This window comes from Amaranthus tricolor, chromosome 9 (assembly GCF_026212465.1).
Source record: "Amaranthus tricolor cultivar Red isolate AtriRed21 chromosome 9, ASM2621246v1, whole genome shotgun sequence".
NCBI classification, from domain to species: Eukaryota; Viridiplantae; Streptophyta; class Magnoliopsida; order Caryophyllales; family Amaranthaceae; genus Amaranthus; species Amaranthus tricolor.
The window spans coordinates 28,695,173-28,715,416 of NC_080055.1; the positions used below are offsets into that span (position 1 = coordinate 28,695,173).

Consider the following 20,244-nt stretch of genomic DNA (forward strand, 5'->3'; position numbering starts at 1 on the left):
AAGAGTACTTGACAAAATAGTTTGTTGAACAATTTAAATTATTTAAGTTCAAATAAATATATACAAATGGTAGAAATTAATTTGAAACAACTTTTTGTTATAAATTAGCTTATTTACAACAAGTTACGCCCACAAGCATGCTTAAGATCAACTGGCTAAATCGGTTGATCAAATCAGATATCAGTTGTACTCGTATGTAGGGATGGCAATTCAGTCTGAATTCGACCCTAGTCCGACTCGATCCGAGGAAAATAATTCGATTCGAGTTTGAGGAAAAAGTTATCCGACTCCGACTCCGACTTTACGATCCGAGTCCGAGTTAGAGACGGACTGGAGTTAAAAAATCCGATACTCTGACCCAAAAGGAAATCTGACTTTGAATTTGACTTTTACCCTAATATTTTGTTTCCTTTAAAACTCTAGACGTGACTAATTCAAGCTCTCTCTCATAATACTTGTAATTTTCGATTTTGAAAAACTACTTGGTATTTTTATTTAGATTAATCAATCAAAATACGACAAATCAGATCAAGAGAAATAAAAATATGCCAAATCAAAATACGAAAAAATTTTGTTAAATTGTAGTATTAGGACTATTTCTCTTGTAAACTTGAATTCAAAGTACATACTTTTTTGCTAAATTATATTTGAAAAATATATTTTGTTAACTTTGTATGCTTTAAAATCATTAGTACAATATCACAACGATAAAGTTTGATAATAATCCGACTCCGTTGGAGGTCTGAGAGTCCTGGTCGGGACAAACTTGAAGTATGCATGATCCGACTTCGAGTGGAGGTGGACTGAAAAAAAAATCCGACTATTATCCTGAGCAAAGTCGGAGTATGTATAATTCGAGCCGAATCCGACCTATTGCCATCCCTAGTCAGTATGCTAAACACCCCATGTCAAGTATAGGAAATCATTATGTATATATATATTTGGATTCCAAATCTTCGTTTCTACCTATAAAAAACTTTACCGACTAAGCTATTTGACATCGATACTTATACTTGAGAAAGTTGGATGTGAGTAACCATCTTCATATTTATTGTTTACATGACAAGCCATAAAACTAGGTGGAGTTGGAAAAGGTAGAGTTATAGACTCTCCATTAAGCAAGGCAACAATTGAAACCATTTGAGGTCTCTTAGATTTATCATCTTGTATACATAAAAGACCAATATGTATACATTTTGTTAATTCTTCAATTGGGAAGTCATCCTTAAAAGTTGGATCAGCCAATTTCAATGGCATTCCTTCATTCCACAATCTCCATGCCTGCATTAAATTAATCAGTGTTATCCGAAGTTTTATTCATGTATGTCATAATTATGTATTATGATTTTTTTATTAGGGCTAGACTAGAGAATTCTTACAGGTATAGAGTGACAAAATTTTGGTAGTGTTGGGATGGCTTATCCTACATCGACAAATTAAAGATGGTATGCACACTTTATAAGCTATTGGAGACCTTCTTCTTACTGTCGTATGGTTTTGGGATGATATATATCTCCTTGGCTTATTAAGTGTGTGCACATCGTATTTCTCCGTTAATATGCTGATATTCACAATAAGTTCAGCCTAATTTAATAGATAAAGGATAAAAACTAAATTATAGTCTTTATATCCTCTAAATTTGCACCATTTAAGTTTTAGTAATCATGCATATCATTATTTCCAACATCTCAATATTGTTAAAAAATTACCTGTAAAAATAGTGATTCATCATCTTCTTGCTCTACTTGACGTGAATACTTGTTCTTTTGACCGCTCACTAGCTCAAGGACTATAATTCCAAAGCCATAAACATCTGATTTAATTGAAAAATGACCTGCAATTAAATATTCAGGAGCCATATATCCCCTTCATAATAATAATATTAATTTAGAAGAATTAAAAAAAAAAAAACATTAATTTCCAATTTTATTAGAAAAACAAATTTAGCAAAGAAAAAACATGACAAAATACTCACAATGTTCCTACAATCCTATCAGTATTGTCTTGAGTTTGATCAATCCCAAAAAGCTTTGCCATGCCAAAATCCGCTATCTTAGGATTCATATGTTCATCTAACAATATGTTACTAGGTTTGAGATCTCGATGTACAATCTTTAGTCTAGAATCTTCATGAAGATAAAGAAGTCCTCTTGCAATTCCTCTTATGATTTTAAATCTCGTGGTCCAATTTAAAGATGCTCGTTTCTTCGGATCTAGAATCAACAAGTATTTTTATTAGCTAAAGTTTAAAGCAATCAAGCAATATAAAAAAATATAGGACAACCATTAACGGATTAATTTAAAACATTAGTTATGAATTTTTTTAACGTAAACTGATACTTAATTATCTCTATAAATTATAATAGTGTCTGAATTTTAAGGTTAATTACTGTAGAATTTTTAAACTGTCCTAAAATTACCTAATAAAAACTGATCGAGACTCATGTTAGGCAAAAACTCATACACAAGTATCTTTTCCTCATTTGACAAGCAAAAGCCCAAGAGTTTGACCAAATTCCGATGTTGAAGTTTAGCAACCAGAACAACTTCTGTCTTAAATTGACCAATTCCCTGTTTAGAATTGCTGGAGAGTCTCTTTATAGCAATACATTGTCCATTTTCAAGCGTTCCCTACATAGAATGTAGTAAGTTTTACGTAGATCATCCTTAAAACGATAATTTACTTTTTTTTGTTTCTGTTTGTTTATTATAATATGAGAGCTTTAAGTTCAAAATGTAACACATAAAGGAGTAGCATTTATAAATTATAAGGATTATATATTCGTAGATTTTTAAGTTTTACCTTGTAGACCTTACCAAATCCACCTTGTCCCAGCTTGTTATCCGCAGAGAAATTATTGGTTGCTTTTCGTATTTTCGATAGATCAAACCTCAAGGATTTCACTTCTTCAATCACTTCTACTTCTATTATAAGAAATTGGACAAGATATACAGAGGTTGGGTAATTTAGATTCGAATCACTTTGATTAAAAATCTTATAAATATTGAACCGTGAAACCTATAACACATACGAATAAAGATAATTGAGTTGGTTCGACATATATACAGAAATGAGTATTCAACTAAATTCGTGAAAATATGAGAAGCTAATGTGATTCTTACCATCAAATGAAATTATAGACTTTCTCTTGCTTGCAAAGATCCAAACTCCAAGAAGGATTAGAATTGCAAAAGTTGATGAAATGGCGACACCCACTATAACTGATGTTTTCTTCTTTCTTGATGATCGTGTAATTGTAGTTTGGTCTATTAGACGATAGCACAAAACTATTAAGATTTCAAAATCGGAGTAAAAACATTTCTACTAATTTTATAATTTTTTGAAATTTTAGAGCCAAAAACTAATAAATTAAACTAAAACAAATTCAATGTGACCTCATATTAAACAACACCTCTATTGAGAGACTGTCTTTATAAGAGATGGCTCTTCAGGCCCAAGTCCAACAATTAAAAAAAAAATCTAAAAAATGACGCATGCGTTTAACCCTATTTGAAGTTGGTGTTATAACCTATTGAAATTGGTGTTATAATCTATTGAAATTGGTATTATAACCTATTAAAATTGATATTTGAAATTGGTGTTATAATCTATTAAAGTTGGTATTACAACCTATTTGGAAATACCAACTCTAATAGGTTATAATACCAACTTCAATAGGTTATAACACTAACTCCAAATAGGATTGTACAACGCGCGTTTTTCTGGTGGTTGTTTTTTATTAATAATAAGTCGGTCCATTTGAAAGGCGTCTTTTTATAAAAACAATCTCAAGTAAGAATTTGTGAATATTAAAACCCCTGAATTTAAGAGGACCATACCGTACAACTAATTCAAAATTAACAAGTTTTGTATGAATACGTCTCAACATGAGACTGACCCATATAATTCTTTATAGTTTTTTGATTGATCACTTTAAAATTATAAGTGATCAGTTTAAAATAAGAAGTAATTACTTTAACGCTATCAATATAAAAAAGTGATTACTTTAAAACAATAAGTGAACACTTTAAGAAGGTTATAATTACTTAGTCACTTTAAGTTAACATTAGTTACTTCAAGATTGTCGGATCAATTTAAAACTATAGAAAAGTGATCACTTTAAAACAAGAAGTAATCACTTAAGGTTATAATGGGTAACTTTAAGATTCTAATTAATCACTTTAAGGTTATAAGTAATTATATTAGACCAGTTAATAGAAATAGTCTCACTATAAAACTGTTTCATTTAAAAATTTGTGATTTAAATTTGGAGCAATCTTATTATCTTACCAACAAATAAGGGAGATGGAGGAGGAGGAGTAACACCAGATGAAAGTGAACCACCATAGAAAGCATTTAATTCACACCTAGCACTACAACTAGGATTCATCATAGTACAACATCCCTTCATATCACCACACATTTCACTCATATTCCCAATAGTCTTTCTAAGACAATAGTAACAATCACCCTTAGACAAATCTGTTGTACATTCTGCAAGTGTATAAATCATATTGGATCTTGTTAAATTTGCCTCAAAAATTCCTTCTTTTGTCGCAAATTTCTGATCGCTCCCTCCCAATGATGCTTGCAAAGAAACATCCCCTAAAGTTTTAAGCACAATTTGTGCAAAACTAGTAGAATTACTAGTAATATTTTGTATATTTACACTATTTTGCTTGTTCTTCATCAATATCATAGGAGAATCGGTCATTTTACCATAAAATGGTTCATTAGAGTACCTTAACATACATTGATCATACCATATAATTGAATTTATTTTACCAAAACAACTCGAATTTGATGATTGAATAGCCAAAGAAATGCACAATTGACAGAAATCGCTTGTTTGATCGATTCGACAAAAAAAGGCTCCATAAACTTTGTTAGATCCATTTCCAATTGTTGTGCTGTACACTTTCTTGTTATGGGTTGCATTAGAGTATAGTGAAGAAAAAAGGGTGTTTAAATTGGTTAGAAATTTGCTATTTGGACTAATTGTTTGTTTATCTAAGCAAAGGGATTTTGTAAACATTGGATCACATAATGTAATGGGAATGATCAAAAAAATAGGTAGAGGTATTAGAAAATTAAGTAAAGGGTTCATTTTTAAGTAAGATGTTTAGGGAAATGATATTTTGTAAAGATAAGTAAGCAAAGTTTTATAAGCTATTGATGTATTACGTCCGTTTGAAATATGTGATAAAACTATCAATTTTATAAATAATGGTATAAAAGAAGTATATTTTTCAACACCATGAAGTTAGGTTTGATATTCAAAGACACCATTTGAAATTAGAGTCATGATGGGAATTGGAGATCAAACAATGAGTCCATTTTGGACATCATAACCTAATTATTACTTTTGTTGACCTTAGAATTTAGATGTTAAAGAATTATTTCAAGTTTTCAACTATATATGTCAAAATGGCCAAATGGATGATTTCAAGTTTTTCAACTATATATTTTAAGTTTTCAAATTTTGATAAGTTAGGTTTTAAAATAAAGATATATATAGATACAAGTTTAACTTAAATTTAGAGTCAGTAAAATAAATTTACAAATAAGATAAAATATTAACATACTTATATCTGAAATCATTCTTTATCACTAAATTTTTTCAAAAAGTATATAAATTGTTTTTCCCATGAAAAGAGAGTATTATACTATTTTAAGGCTTTCAAGCCTAACATTACACGCTTTTAAGGCTTTCAACAAAAAAAATATGAACTTAAAATACAAAATTAGCTAAAACTATTTGTACTGGGACCTAACCAAAATTTGATGACATAAACTTAAAAGCTTACAAATATGGGGAAAAGGGTTAAAATAGTCAGTCCTGATTATGTTTGCGTTAGACCTGATGTGGGAAAAACAGCCCGTTGATGTGGGCTAGGCCGGACTAAAGTGTGGGCCTAAAAGTTCCTGCCCAACCCGTAACTTGTGGGTTTGCGGGCCTATGTTATATATTATTTATACATTATAATATTTTGTTTATTTTATTATACAACTCTAATATATTAGCTCAAGCATTTTAAATTCTTTGAAATGGAATTGTATTTGTGTAATGACCCGTCTTAATATAGGGTGTATTGGCGGAAACAATACACTAAGTTGGGTCACTAAAATTTTCAAAATAAATTTATAACTTCGAATAAAGTAAATCAAAAAGTCATTACATAATAATCCAGTGAGTAAAACACTCCCATAAACAAAAATAAATAAAACATCTAAACTTCAACTTAATGTTCTAGGTAACCCTACATCTCTCAGTCTTATTCCCCAGTCGCTCCGAGTGAATTCAATCATCACCTGCAACAACTAAACCGCAAATTACCACTTAGTGGCCAGTAACTAGACTGTCCTTAACACAAAGGTTCAAATTTAAACAAAGAACTAATGCGAGACTTAATTAAAATTCAAACCAATTAACAACGATCCAACCATACAAACCAATAGAGTCAAATAATGTTGATCAATTCAATTAATACCAAAGTAGGGTAACCAAATCAATTAAAACCAAGGATAACTTTTCCAAAACAATTTAACAAAAAATCAAGTTAACAATATTTTCAAGTCGTACTTGGAACAGACGCAGTGAACAAATTCGCGGCCCACTAAGCCTAGATAAAGTCAGGGCGAACCTCGGGTCAACCACAATGATATAACCCTGTCTAAGAATGGCCAATCTCTCTCGTTTTCCGAAGATCCAGCATAACGAGAACGACAACTAAATCTAAAACCAATCTACTATAGATGTGCTGTCCAATCGAAGGAACCACTATGGACTTACCCAACGATTTCCAAATAACAACAAAACCAATGTTCATAAGGAACCACTATGGATTTACCCTTAAGAACCCAAAGGCCACAATGACCATTTCCAAAATACCAAAACTCCAAAGGAGTAGTTCAAAACCAATCAAGATCAAAATCATACAGTTTAAGTTGTAATGTCTGAGTTTGGAATAAGGATAATTCGAACTTAATCAAGAATACACCTTACTACAACTCTTGGCAAGAATATACTACAGACAATGTTATTTTATTCTTAAGTATAAACTTGTCGACAAGCAACAAAACAGTTTTATAAACCATCAAAATAAAATCACATAGCCATTATAATAGTCAACAAAAGTCAATGGTCAAGGTCGAAGTCAATGCCAAAGTCAAGTTCTCTATTTACATGACTTTAACAACAAATGGTCATAAACTATCTAATTAAATAAATAAGTAGTACATGAAATTAACACATAACCAAGCAATTAGGTACATGACCAAAAATAATAAATTAATAAATTAAATCAGGTTTTAATTCCTCTTAACCTTAATTAATTCACAAAATTCAAATTAACTAGTTTAAGCCATTATTAAATAATAATTTTGTAAAATTAAACCCAAATTTATCAAAATTAATTTACATTATTACCTACTGATTGTAACATATTTTAGTGTTAAAATAATGTGGAAATAAATTAAAATCAATAAATTATAGCCAAATTACTATTAATAAAAAGTGCAGATTTTCTAGATTTTCATAATAATTTAAAATAAAATTATACAAAACACGAAAATTAAATTTTAACCAATCCTAAATTAAATCTATGTTATAACACATCATAGAAGATTAAAATAACAATAATATATGCACGAAAATAATTAAAGCAAAATTTACTATATAAAATCGAATTAATCAATTTAAATTTTAATTAATTCTAAACAAGACTTCTATGTTTAATTAAGAAACTAAGTGAAGAAAAATCTAGTTACCTGGATAATGGAGGAAAGTAATAATCTTTAGAAGATTAAAGAAAACTCCAAGAAAATCTCCCAAATAATTTGCAAAATAAATTCCTTGAAGTAAGCTTGAATAATTCAAAATAAGTCTTCAAAAGTTACCCAAAAATATGATAATATTTTGACACTTGAAGAAAAATAAAGCAAGTATTCTTTTTTTTTTATTTTGAGAGAAAAGAATGAGAGAAAGAAAGTTTATGAGCTAGTTTATGAATGAATGAAAATTTCCATAACAATAGGCTAGTATTTATAGGAGGGGAAAAACCATCCCAAAAGACTTTTCATAATGGCTAAAATTTATGAGCATTAGGAAGTTCAATCAACTTGAGGAAAAGAAAATGAAAAGATTTGAAGGATGTTCATGCATTCATTCCATTCTAGAATGTACCAATTAATTAAGCAAAAATTAGAATCAATTAACCTAATTAAACACTAATTTTAAAAGCTTATCATGATAATAGTGTACTAAAAAAAAATATATTTAGTCATCCTAATTTAAAACTTGTTACCACAAGTTGGTCCAAAAATAAATAACCTAGGACATATAATAGTAGTACATAAATTTAATGAAAATAATATATTAACATGACAACAATAATAATAATAGTAATAATAATAATAATAATAATAATAATAATAATAATAATAATAATAATAATAACTCATGCACATTTTAAATCACATTATAAAGCATAAAAGAGATAGTTATAACAAATCACAAATAATATCATAATAAATTATTTTAAATTAAAGACTAAACTTAAAGAAAAGTAACTAGAAAGAGGAATAAAATGGAAATTATGCCATAGAGAAAATTCGGGGCATTACAATCCTACCCACTTATAAAAAAGTTTCGTCCTCGAAACTTACAAAGAGAAAGATAAGGAAACAAGGACGAAATAATTACCTTTGCTCGACTACAAACAACTCGGGATACTTAAGTCGCATTGACTCCTCAGTTTCCCAGGTGGCTTGTTCATACTTTTGACTACGCCACAAAACTTTCACTAATGGCACTTCCTTTCTCCTCAGAGAACGCACCTGACGATCAAGGATTTTGACTGGCTTCTCCTCGAAAGTCAAATTAGGGTTGACCTCTACCGACTCTACGGCTATAACATGCGAAGGGTCACTTCGATAACGCCGTAACTGAGAGACATGGAACACATTGTGAACCTTAGATAGCTCGACTGGCAAAGCCAACTTATAAGCCACTTCACCAATCCTCTCAAGTACCTCATAAGGACCCACATACTTAGGGCTGAGCTTGCCCTTCACACCAAATCTCATTACTCCCTTCATTGGGGACACCTTCAAAAGCACCTTATCCCCAACATCATAAGTAATACGTCTCCTACTCAAATCGGCATAAGACTTTTGTCGATCCTGGGCAGCCTTCATCTTTGCTTGAATAACTTTGACCTTATCTACAGTAGATTGGATAAGATCGGGTCCCAACACCAACGAATCACTTATGTCGCTCCAGAAAGTAGGACTACGACATTTCCTACCATAAAGAGCCTCGTAGGGAGCCATTTGGATGCTCGCATGATAGCTGTTGTTGTAAGAGAACTCTACCAAGCTTAAAGACTTCACCCACGAGCCTTGGAATTCCAGGGCACAAGCACGGAGCATGTCTTCCAAAGTCTGGATTGTTCTCTCTGTTTGCCCATCAGTTGCAGCATGGAAAGCGGTACTCAACTTCAACTTAGTACCAAAAGCCTTTTGTAACGAGGACCAGAAATGAGATAAGAACCTGGGATCACGATCGGACACAATTTCCCTAGGTACACCATGCAACCTTATGATTTCATTTGAATAAGCCTCCGCCATTTGTTCCATTGACCAAGTCTTCTTCATAGGAATAAATCTGGCAACCTTGGTCAAGCGATCAACTATTACCCACACTGCATTCAAGCCACCAGCGGCATTAGGAAGCCCCATCACAAAATCCATGGAAACGGAGTCAAACTTCCATGCTGGAATAGGAAGGGGTTGTAACAAACCACCTGGCCTTTGATGCTCAATCTTCACCTTCTGACACACCAAACACTTGGCAACAAATTCAGCAACCTCTTTTTTCATACAAGGCCACCAAAAGCTTAGCTTGAGGTCCTTATACATCTTCGAACCTCCAGGATGTACTGAATAAGGAGTGTTATGAGCTTCACTCATGATTTCGTTCTTCAAAATCGGATCATTAGGCACACACCATCGCCCTTTGAACTTCATACTCCCATCCTCTGCAATATCAAAACTCCCAGCTCGTCCTTGAGCCTTTGCAGCCCGAATCTTCCGAAGCTTAGGATCATTCTGTTGCTTCTCTCTTAACTCAGCATAAAGAGCAGGCTCAGAACTCATAGCGCTTAAGCGAGCTTTAACCCCACCCAATGATACCACTTCAATTTCCATCTTGCGGAATTCCTCACATAAGTCCTTAGAGAGAACCTTCATAAAATTCAGCAAGGGTCCAGGCTTTCGACTCAGGGCATCAGCAACCCTATTAGCCTTTCCTTCCTTATACTCCAAGGTCAATTCATAATCCTTGACAAGCTCGAGCCAGCGCCTCTGACGCATATTCAATTCTTTCTGAGTGAAAATATACTTGAGGCTTTTATGATCAGTGTAAATCTTGCACGAAACACCATATAAATAGTGTCGCCAAATCTTTAATGCAAACACCACTGCAGCTAATTCAAGATCATGCGTAGGGTAATTCTTCTCATGAACTTTTAATTGCCTTGAAGCATAGGCAATAACCTTACCCCGTTGCATCAACACACACCCTAGTCCACTCTTCGAGGCATCACTGAACACCTCATACTCCTCTCCTTCTATCGGCAAGACTAAGACAGGAGCAGATGTGAGCTTTTCTTTCAATAACTGAAAAGCCTTTTCGCACTCTTCGGACCATCTAAACTTGCAGTCTTTCTTCATCAATTTTGTCAAAGGTTGAGCAATAATAGAGAAGTTATGCACAAACCTTCGATAATAGCCTGCAAGTCCTAGAAAACTCCGAACTTCAGTTACACTAGAGGGACTTGCCCATTCTAGAATAGCTTTAATTTTCGTTGGATCAACCTTCACACCTTCCTTGCTAATAACATGGCCTAGAAATGCCACTTTCTTAAGCCAGAATTCACATTTTGAGAACTTGGCAAACCATTTCTGCTTCGTGAGAATGTTTAACACCATTTTTAGGTGTTTAACATGCTCTTCTTCATCCTTCGAGAATACCAAGATGTCGTCAATGAAGACAACTACACATTCATCCAACAACTCGTGAAAGGACCTATTCATCTGGTCCATAAACACAGCAGGGGCATTCGTAAGACCGAAGGGCATGACGACAAATTCATAATGCCCATATCTAGTCCGGAAAGCCGTCTTTTGAATATCATCTTCCCTCACAGGGATCTGATGGTAACCAGACCTAAGGTCAATCTTAAAAAAGACACTCGCGCCCTTTAATTGATTAAAAAGATCGTCAATTCTTGGCAAGGGATATCTATTTTTTATAGTTACCTTGTTCAGTTCACGGTAGTCAATACACAGCCGCATACTACCATCTTTCTTCTTCACAAATAGAACTGGAGCACCCCAAGGAGAAGCACTGGGCCTTATAAAACCCTTATCGATAAGCTCTTGCAACTGAGTCTTTAACTCTTGCATTTCTGAGGGTGCCATTCTATAGGGGGGTTTAGAAATAGGAGCGGTACTTGGAATCAAATCAATCCCAAATTCTACATCTCTTTCGGGAGGGATTCCAGGTAATTCTTCGGGAAATACATCTGGATAGTCTCTGACAATGGGAATGTCTTCAAGCTTAACGCCTTCGAAGACTTCAGTCACTTTGCACAAGAAAACTTCATTCCCTTTTCTTTGTATTTTCATCATCTTTATAGCAGAGATGATCTTCACACCAGGCTTTGCTTTGGTGTTAGAATAAGAAACTCTCTCCCCTTTATGGTTTCTCAACACCACCTTCTCATCCCTACAATGGAATACAGCTCGGTATTCCTTCAACCAATCCATGCCGAATATCACATCGAATTCGTCCATGGGGAACTCTTTAAGATTTGCAGTCAATTCTACCTCGTTAATGATAACAGGAACGCTTCGAAAAGCGCGATGACAAGAAATTTTCTCCCCATTAGGAAGGGAGATCACAGATTTAACAGACATAGAAGAGTTCAACTTGGCTTTTTCAATAAAGAAAGAAGAGATGAAAGAAGTAGTAGCACCAGTATCATTAAGCAGAGGTTCATCTTCTAGGAGGAATCCTACAAAAACAGAAATTTATATGTAGTCTTACATACTTCCTTGCTTTTCTAAAAGCAATTCCCATTTCTTACTACCCAAGTAATCCTCTCTCTATGGTCAAGTCAATTGCTTAGATTCCAAGTAACTTACTCAAGCAAGCCTCGGAACCGTTTAGCTCTGATACCAACTGTAATGACCCGTCTTAATATAGGGTGTATTGGCGGAAACAATACACTAAGTTGGGTCACTAAAATTTTCAAAATAAATTTATAACTTCGAATAAAGTAAATCAAAAAGTCATTACATAATAATCCAGTGAGTAAAACACTCCCATAAACAAAAATAAATAAAACATCTAAACTTCAACTTAATGTTCTAGGTAACCCTACATCTCTCAGTCTTATTCCCCAGTCGCTCCGAGTGAATTCAATCATCACCTGCAACAACTAAACCGCAAATTACCACTTAGTGGCCAGTAACTAGACTGTCCTTAACACAAAGGTTCAAATTTAAACAAAGAACTAATGCGAGACTTAATTAAAATTCAAACCAATTAACAACGATCCAACCATACAAACCAATAGAGTCAAATAATGTTGATCAATTCAATTAATACCAAAGTAGGGTAACCAAATCAATTAAAACCAAGGATAACTTTTCCAAAACAATTTAACAAAAAATCAAGTTAACAATATTTTCAAGTCGTACTTGGAACAGACGCAGTGAACAAATTCGCGGCCCACTAAGCCTAGATAAAGTCAGGGCGAACCTCGGGTCAACCACAATGATATAACCCTGTCTAAGAATGGCCAATCTCTCTCGTTTTCCGAAGATCCAGCATAACGAGAACGACAACTAAATCTAAAACCAATCTACTATAGATGTGCTGTCCAATCGAAGGAACCACTATGGACTTACCCAACGATTTCCAAATAACAACAAAACCAATGTTCATAAGGAACCACTATGGATTTACCCTTAAGAACCCAAAGGCCACAATGACCATTTCCAAAATACCAAAACTCCAAAGGAGTAGTTCAAAACCAATCAAGATCAAAATCATACAGTTTAAGTTGTAATGTCTGAGTTTGGAATAAGGATAATTCGAACTTAATCAAGAATACACCTTACTACAACTCTTGGCAAGAATATACTACAGACAATGTTATTTTATTCTTAAGTATAAACTTGTCGACAAGCAACAAAACAGTTTTATAAACCATCAAAATAAAATCACATAGCCATTATAATAGTCAACAAAAGTCAATGGTCAAGGTCGAAGTCAATGCCAAAGTCAAGTTCTCTATTTACATGACTTTAACAACAAATGGTCATAAACTATCTAATTAAATAAATAAGTAGTACATGAAATTAACACATAACCAAGCAATTAGGTACATGACCAAAAATAATAAATTAATAAATTAAATCAGGTTTTAATTCCTCTTAACCTTAATTAATTCACAAAATTCAAATTAACTAGTTTAAGCCATTATTAAATAATAATTTTGTAAAATTAAACCCAAATTTATCAAAATTAATTTACATTATTACCTACTGATTGTAACATATTTTAGTGTTAAAATAATGTGGAAATAAATTAAAATCAATAAATTATAGCCAAATTACTATTAATAAAAAGTGCAGATTTTCTAGATTTTCATAATAATTTAAAATAAAATTATACAAAACACGAAAATTAAATTTTAACCAATCCTAAATTAAATCTATGTTATAACACATCATAGAAGATTAAAATAACAATAATATATGCACGAAAATAATTAAAGCAAAATTTACTATATAAAATCGAATTAATCAATTTAAATTTTAATTAATTCTAAACAAGACTTCTATGTTTAATTAAGAAACTAAGTGAAGAAAAATCTAGTTACCTGGATAATGGAGGAAAGTAATAATCTTTAGAAGATTAAAGAAAACTCCAAGAAAATCTCCCAAATAATTTGCAAAATAAATTCCTTGAAGTAAGCTTGAATAATTCAAAATAAGTCTTCAAAAGTTACCCAAAAATATGATAATATTTTGACACTTGAAGAAAAATAAAGCAAGTATTCTTTTTTTTTTATTTTGAGAGAAAAGAATGAGAGAAAGAAAGTTTATGAGCTAGTTTATGAATGAATGAAAATTTCCATAACAATAGGCTAGTATTTATAGGAGGGGAAAAACCATCCCAAAAGACTTTTCATAATGGCTAAAATTTATGAGCATTAGGAAGTTCAATCAACTTGAGGAAAAGAAAATGAAAAGATTTGAAGGATGTTCATGCATTCATTCCATTCTAGAATGTACCAATTAATTAAGCAAAAATTAGAATCAATTAACCTAATTAAACACTAATTTTAAAAGCTTATCATGATAATAGTGTACTAAAAAAAAAATATATTTAGTCATCCTAATTTAAAACTTGTTACCACAAGTTGGTCCAAAAATAAATAACCTAGGACATATAATAGTAGTACATAAATTTAATGAAAATAATATATTAACATGACAACAATAATAATAATAGTAATAATAATAATAATAATAATAATAATAATAATAATAACTCATGCACATTTTAAATCACATTATAAAGCATAAAAGAGATAGTTATAACAAATCACAAATAATATCATAATAAATTATTTTAAATTAAAGACTAAACTTAAAGAAAAGTAACTAGAAAGAGGAATAAAATGGAAATTATGCCATAGAGAAAATTCGGGGCATTACAATTTGTCTTCTTTAAAATTAATTAAGATGTTATTTTCCAATATTTCAGTACATATACTAACGGATTTAATTATTTCATATAGGAGCATGTAGTTTAACATTACTACATAAAAAGTATATTGTTTTCGTATAGAAATATGGCAGCAAATCAGATTAACAATCTAAAGAATATTCTGAAAAAAAGAAACAAACTAAAAAGAAAAACTAAGTACATTAATTATTTGAAATTATTACGCCAATCGTTAAGCAATCTAACAGAGGCAATTTTTTCATAATATAAATAGCACCAAAGAAAATTAATGAGAATAAAATTTAATTATGTCAAGCAATTATTTCAATTGGGATGGACCTAGAATAATATTAAATGATATCAATAATGTTAATGCAAGTGCCAAAACCCATGACTTTTCGGGCCGGGCCGGGCCGCGGGCCAAATGCCAATCCCAAATCCGTCTCAAAAAAAATCGGGCCACTTATTTTTTGCCCAAACCCACCCATCGGGCCATATTTTGGTACCCAAACCCTCACTTTTTCGGGCCGAGTTGGGCCGGGCCGCCCATGATCAGTCTAGTTTGCGTATTGATGCATTTTTTATTTTTCGGGTTATTGGTGAAAATATTTGGGTTGTGACCCCTTAATTTCAATTGATAGACCAATTGTCACATTTCTTTTTTCACTCTATTAAATGTTCAATTCTAAATATTTTTAATTGTGCATATGTAAAAAATATTAAAAAATTAATATTTAAAATTTTACATAAATTAATATTAATAAAATTTATATTGAAACAAATTAAACAAGATCTTATTAGACTATGTTTTAATTTACAAATTAAGAGTAATTGATACATAGTGTAAAAAAAATAGAATTGGAGGAATACTAATTGTCTATCAAAAAATGATATTAATTGTTAATGGAAGAAATAAAAAGTATGTCAAGGAATTAATCAACATCTTTGAAAAGTAATAGCGCAATCAAAATAATTTTCAGCATAATTAGTCTAGTTAATTGAAAATTGAAATGCAGAGTTTGAAATTTTTGCTTGTATGCTAGACTATCTAGTAGATGTTTCTTTGTTTTGACATTTTCTACGGTTATAATGTCATTTTTATTTCAAATTTCTTTCTTTTTAGAATTAATTTGTTTGATTAGTATTAAGCATTTCTCAATTTCTAATTTTTTATTAATTTCAACAAATTGAAGTATAAAATAAAGAAATTAAAATGACTTATGCACCCAATTTGGAATATTTTGGTATAGAATAATAAGAAAAAGCTAAAGAAATAAAATGCGAGAATTTAATTTATAATCTTAGTTAGAGAGTACTACATCAAGAAATTTGCAACTCTACTTATGTAGGACTAGTCAACTTTCAGAAATAGGCTTAATGAAGTGCACAAATAGTTGATTCACCTCTTAACATCAAGAATAATACTATAATTAAATAGTAAGAGGAAAAAAAGAAGGAAAATGAAGGAAATGGGTAAAAAGAGAGGATATACTTTGTTTGTTTAAAAGGAAAGATAAAAGAAAAGTAAGAAAAATAAGTGTTTTCTCTCTAAATTTTTTCACATTAGTAGAAATTATATTCTTGATAAAATTTGTCCATTTTTCCTCTAAACTAGCCTATGCTAGTGTTTAGTAAATTAGCTGGTTAAAACAATTTATTGTTGTAAAGAAGTTGTTCATAGCAACAAAATCAGTTGATTAAACCAGTTAATAAAATTAGCTGGTCAAATCAACCACTATAATTAGCTATCACTTATTAATTATTATCCATTTGCCAAATAGTTAAAGGGTATTACTTTTGCTTTGCATAAATCACTTTTCTAAACCCAAAATTTTATAAAAAATATAAAAGAAAAGATACCTAAAAAAGTATTGTATAGTTTTAGCGGCGTGCTTATGAGTTAAAGACATTAATCAGTCATTATTAAGTTTATGTCGATCAACTTGGTGAACATTAGTATCTGATCCAAATCTATCACCGGAAATCGACAAACAAGATGTGATCTATCCATCATCCTATTCTCTCTTTTATAATATCCTTAAAATATTATTATTATTCTAATAATATCAAAGCCCGTAAATTCTCTTTAATAAAAATTAAAAAACAAAAAGTTAACAATAATATCAATATAACTTAAGAGGTAATTGGTTTTGTAAAAATATAACAAGTACTAGACGATTAATAATTAGGTACCCCTCCGCTCAAAGGTTGTACCTATATGAGTATGTAAAAAATAGTAATATTAATCATTAATAATCAATAAATATTACTAAAACAAATAGTTGCTGACATCATCACTACTTAAAATTACTTACGTATCATAACCTTAATAAAAAAATTTCCTCCAACATTCAATAATGATGTTAATAATGATGTCATTGTTCTTATAACTATTTTTTATCTTTGAATTTATCACTGACATCATTTTATATAATAGAAAATCATATATATTATTTCTTTTTTTCAATTATTTATAAAATCTTTTTTATTTTATTTAATAAATGTGTATTATTTAGTGTATTGGATATTTGAGTTGGTTAAAACATAATATACCTTAAATTCAATATGATTCAGGTTATGACTATTTTTATATAATTCAATTATATTTTTCATGATAAAAACTTTTTTTTCGTTTAAACTTTTACAAAATAATTTTACATACTTTTGTGTTACATTTGATTTTGAAATGTGTTATTAATAGTTATAATACTTTATATAAATTAATATAGTTTATGTATAGAAAATTTAATAAAAGCGTGCATCGCACATTATATGGTTACTATCTAGTTTGTATATATATATATATTTTTTATCATACATTAAATTTCAGTGATGCGCTACTATATAAGAGTATTATGTTACACACTTTGCAACTTCCAAAAACAAACATTTTGGGGCCATTAGAGTTACATAATACCAACCTTATTAAATACTAAACAAATCACCACCTTGCATGCACCAAATCTTGGGCAATAACTTCTTCATGTGGGATACATATATACATCTATCTATCCCCTTAGTCTCTTATACCCTAAAAACAAAAGGAACCTTTCTTAATTCTTTCAATATTCTTATTACATTATACCCTCTTAGTAAAAGCAAGAAATATGTCTAGATTTGTTATTATTTCTTTCATGATCTTCCTTCAAATAACAACTATTATGGCAATTTCTAAGGTTCAATTCATACAAAGAGTGTCAAATGATCCAGATTCATCATGGATCGGACTAGCGACTTTGGTTCCAGCTCCAACTCCAACTCCAACTCCAACTCGAGGAATATCAGAACATCAACACATAAGGCTGGTTAGTAGGCATCATAGTAATATTCCTACGGGTGGTGATGTTATTTTAGGTGGATTTGCTTTTGCTTTTGTTGCTGCTATTATTTGTTACATTAGAATTACTAGAAGAAATGACAATGATCAATCGTGAATTGAACAAGAATATAAGCTTTGGATATAATCCAATGTATTATACATATATTTATATATATTTTTTAATTTTATTAGCAATAGATTTTGATGTTATTTTTGTTCATGTTTGGGAGTAACTTTTGCTTTTTTGAATAGTAGTGATTATACTGGTTATTACAATCTATGTATAGGACTAGATTGTGATCGAAATATTCTCTTTGATTTCACTCAGATTGTTATATTTTAATATAAAATTTCCGTATAGGAGAGAAAAATGTTATCATTTAACTAAGACAAAATTGTAAATTTATCAAAAATGAGAAGTTTAATGTATATAATAGTCAATCTTCAAATATATACTTATATGATTGTTATATGTGACTCCGAGAATATTGATATTTGAAATTTTTAGTAATCTTGTATGTATAAATTCTCATTAAATAATAAGGTGATGGTTTTGTAGTATTTTCATATGAAATTTCATAAGCAAATAAAAAATTATATATTTAAGGGTAATAACAAAGAATAATATTCTTTCAAAAAAAAAAAAACAAAGAATAATTTGCAATCATCTTACTCATCACTAAGGCTCAAATATTTCATTTTATTTTTATATATAAAGCCTGTCTTTGAAATCTACAAAGTAATAGTAGTAATTAAAATTTTACAAATTCTTGTATGAGATGGGTTCATCATGAGACGTGTCCTATACTTAGATTAAATAGCCCAATAATAGAAAATTTTAGCATAATAGACTTTTAGTATGGACTTGTCTTACAATGAGACGGTCTGGTATAAGAGGGCCCGTTAAAATTTTGGGAAAGTTTGACTTGGGCCTTAGGGAGTTAGGGGTTGGATATGTGTCATCTTAGAATAGTTAGAAATTTTGAATAAAATAAGATGTTTTAACAACTTAATTCTAAAAATAAGCTTCGTGAAAACTTTATTCCCAAAATAAGCGTCCGTACATCACAACCTAGGCTTGGTGAATGTCGCTGTTACTAACAGCGACTAAAAAAAAAAATTTGTTTTTTTTAAGTCGTTGTCAGTAACAGCGGCTTAATGCGTTTTAAGTTTCCAGTTCTCAGTTACTTCCTCATTCCAACCTACAAGATTAAGGAGTTGACCAGTTAGCCTTAAAGTCGCTGTTAGTAACAGCGACTTGAGGCTTAACTAATTTTTTTTTTTATTTTTTTATTTCGCTGTTAGTAACAACGACATTCACCAAGCCTAGGTTGGGATGTACGGACGCTTATTTTGGGAATAAAGTTTTCACGAAGTTTATTTTTGAAATTAAGTTGTTAAAACATCTTATTTTTTTCAAATTTTCGAATAATTATATATATTCAAGCTTTAACTTGAATAGATTGTTGAATGTAGTCTATAATTTTACTAGCTAATTAAAAGAACCAAACACATAATATTTAGAATTCTATATGTCAATTGTTGATGGAAATGACTAATGAGACTTGAATGATTGGGGACAAATGCACATGCATGAAACATGAACCAATAAGGGATTTTTCCCCAACTCTCATAAATAATGGAGGCCACCAAATCCAACCAGGCCATGGTTCATGAAGCTAACCATGAGAGGTGTGGGACCATTCAAAATTTCAAAAAAGAAATTTGATTATTTAAATTATAAATATAAATGATCAAAAAATTGTAAGTAAACACGCATAAAAAATAGTGCAACAAAAAATTGTAAATACACTTTGTTATATTCAATTTTCTTTTACAAAATAATAAATACCAATTTGAATTTTGAATGATCATACTCTAAAACTCCATTTTAAAAACTTGACTTTTAACAATTTATTTTAACTAAGTTAATCAAATAAATGATGAAATGTTGAAACATAAAAAATTTAAAGGAAAATTCGCCTAGAATAATTCAACCTTTTTATAATTTTTTATAATAATCCCTCCTATTGACTTATCATGAATAATCTCAACTTTATGGGGTATTTGCCTAGCGAAAACTCGGATAACCGAATGACTTGTTATAACAAGTTTTAT

At 30.7% G+C, this 20,244-nt stretch overlaps 1 protein-coding gene across 1 annotated transcript; it reads right to left on the reverse strand.

The window, feature by feature from the left end:
* Positions 1 to 594: 594 nt before the first annotated feature.
* LOC130823461 (cysteine-rich receptor-like protein kinase 25) lies at positions 595 to 5,159 on the reverse strand. Its single transcript, XM_057688080.1, has 7 exons — positions 4,292 to 5,159; positions 3,124 to 3,267; positions 2,804 to 2,925; positions 2,421 to 2,631; positions 1,976 to 2,213; positions 1,710 to 1,866; positions 595 to 1,281 (listed from the first exon to the last, which is right to left on the reverse strand). The coding sequence occupies exons 1-7, from the start codon at positions 5,106 to 5,108 to the stop codon at positions 991 to 993; spliced, it is 1,980 nt and encodes a 659-aa protein (XP_057544063.1). The 5' UTR covers positions 5,109 to 5,159; the 3' UTR covers positions 595 to 990.
* Between the last annotated feature and the right edge of the window lie 15,085 nt (positions 5,160 to 20,244).

Bases quoted from the DNA above. Each gene is read 5' to 3' on its own strand.
- LOC130823461 (XM_057688080.1), bottom strand. From the start codon at position 5,108: ATGAACCCTTTACTTAATTTTCTAATACCTCTACCTATTTTTTTGATC. The intron at 2,926-3,123 runs GTAAGAATCACA...TTCTTATAATAG, and splicing joins GTCTATAATTTCATTTGATG to AAGTAGAAGTGATTGAAGAA. The intron at 2,214-2,420 runs GTAATTTTAGGA...TGTTGATTCTAG, and splicing joins TCTCGATCAGTTTTTATTAG to ATCCGAAGAAACGAGCATCT.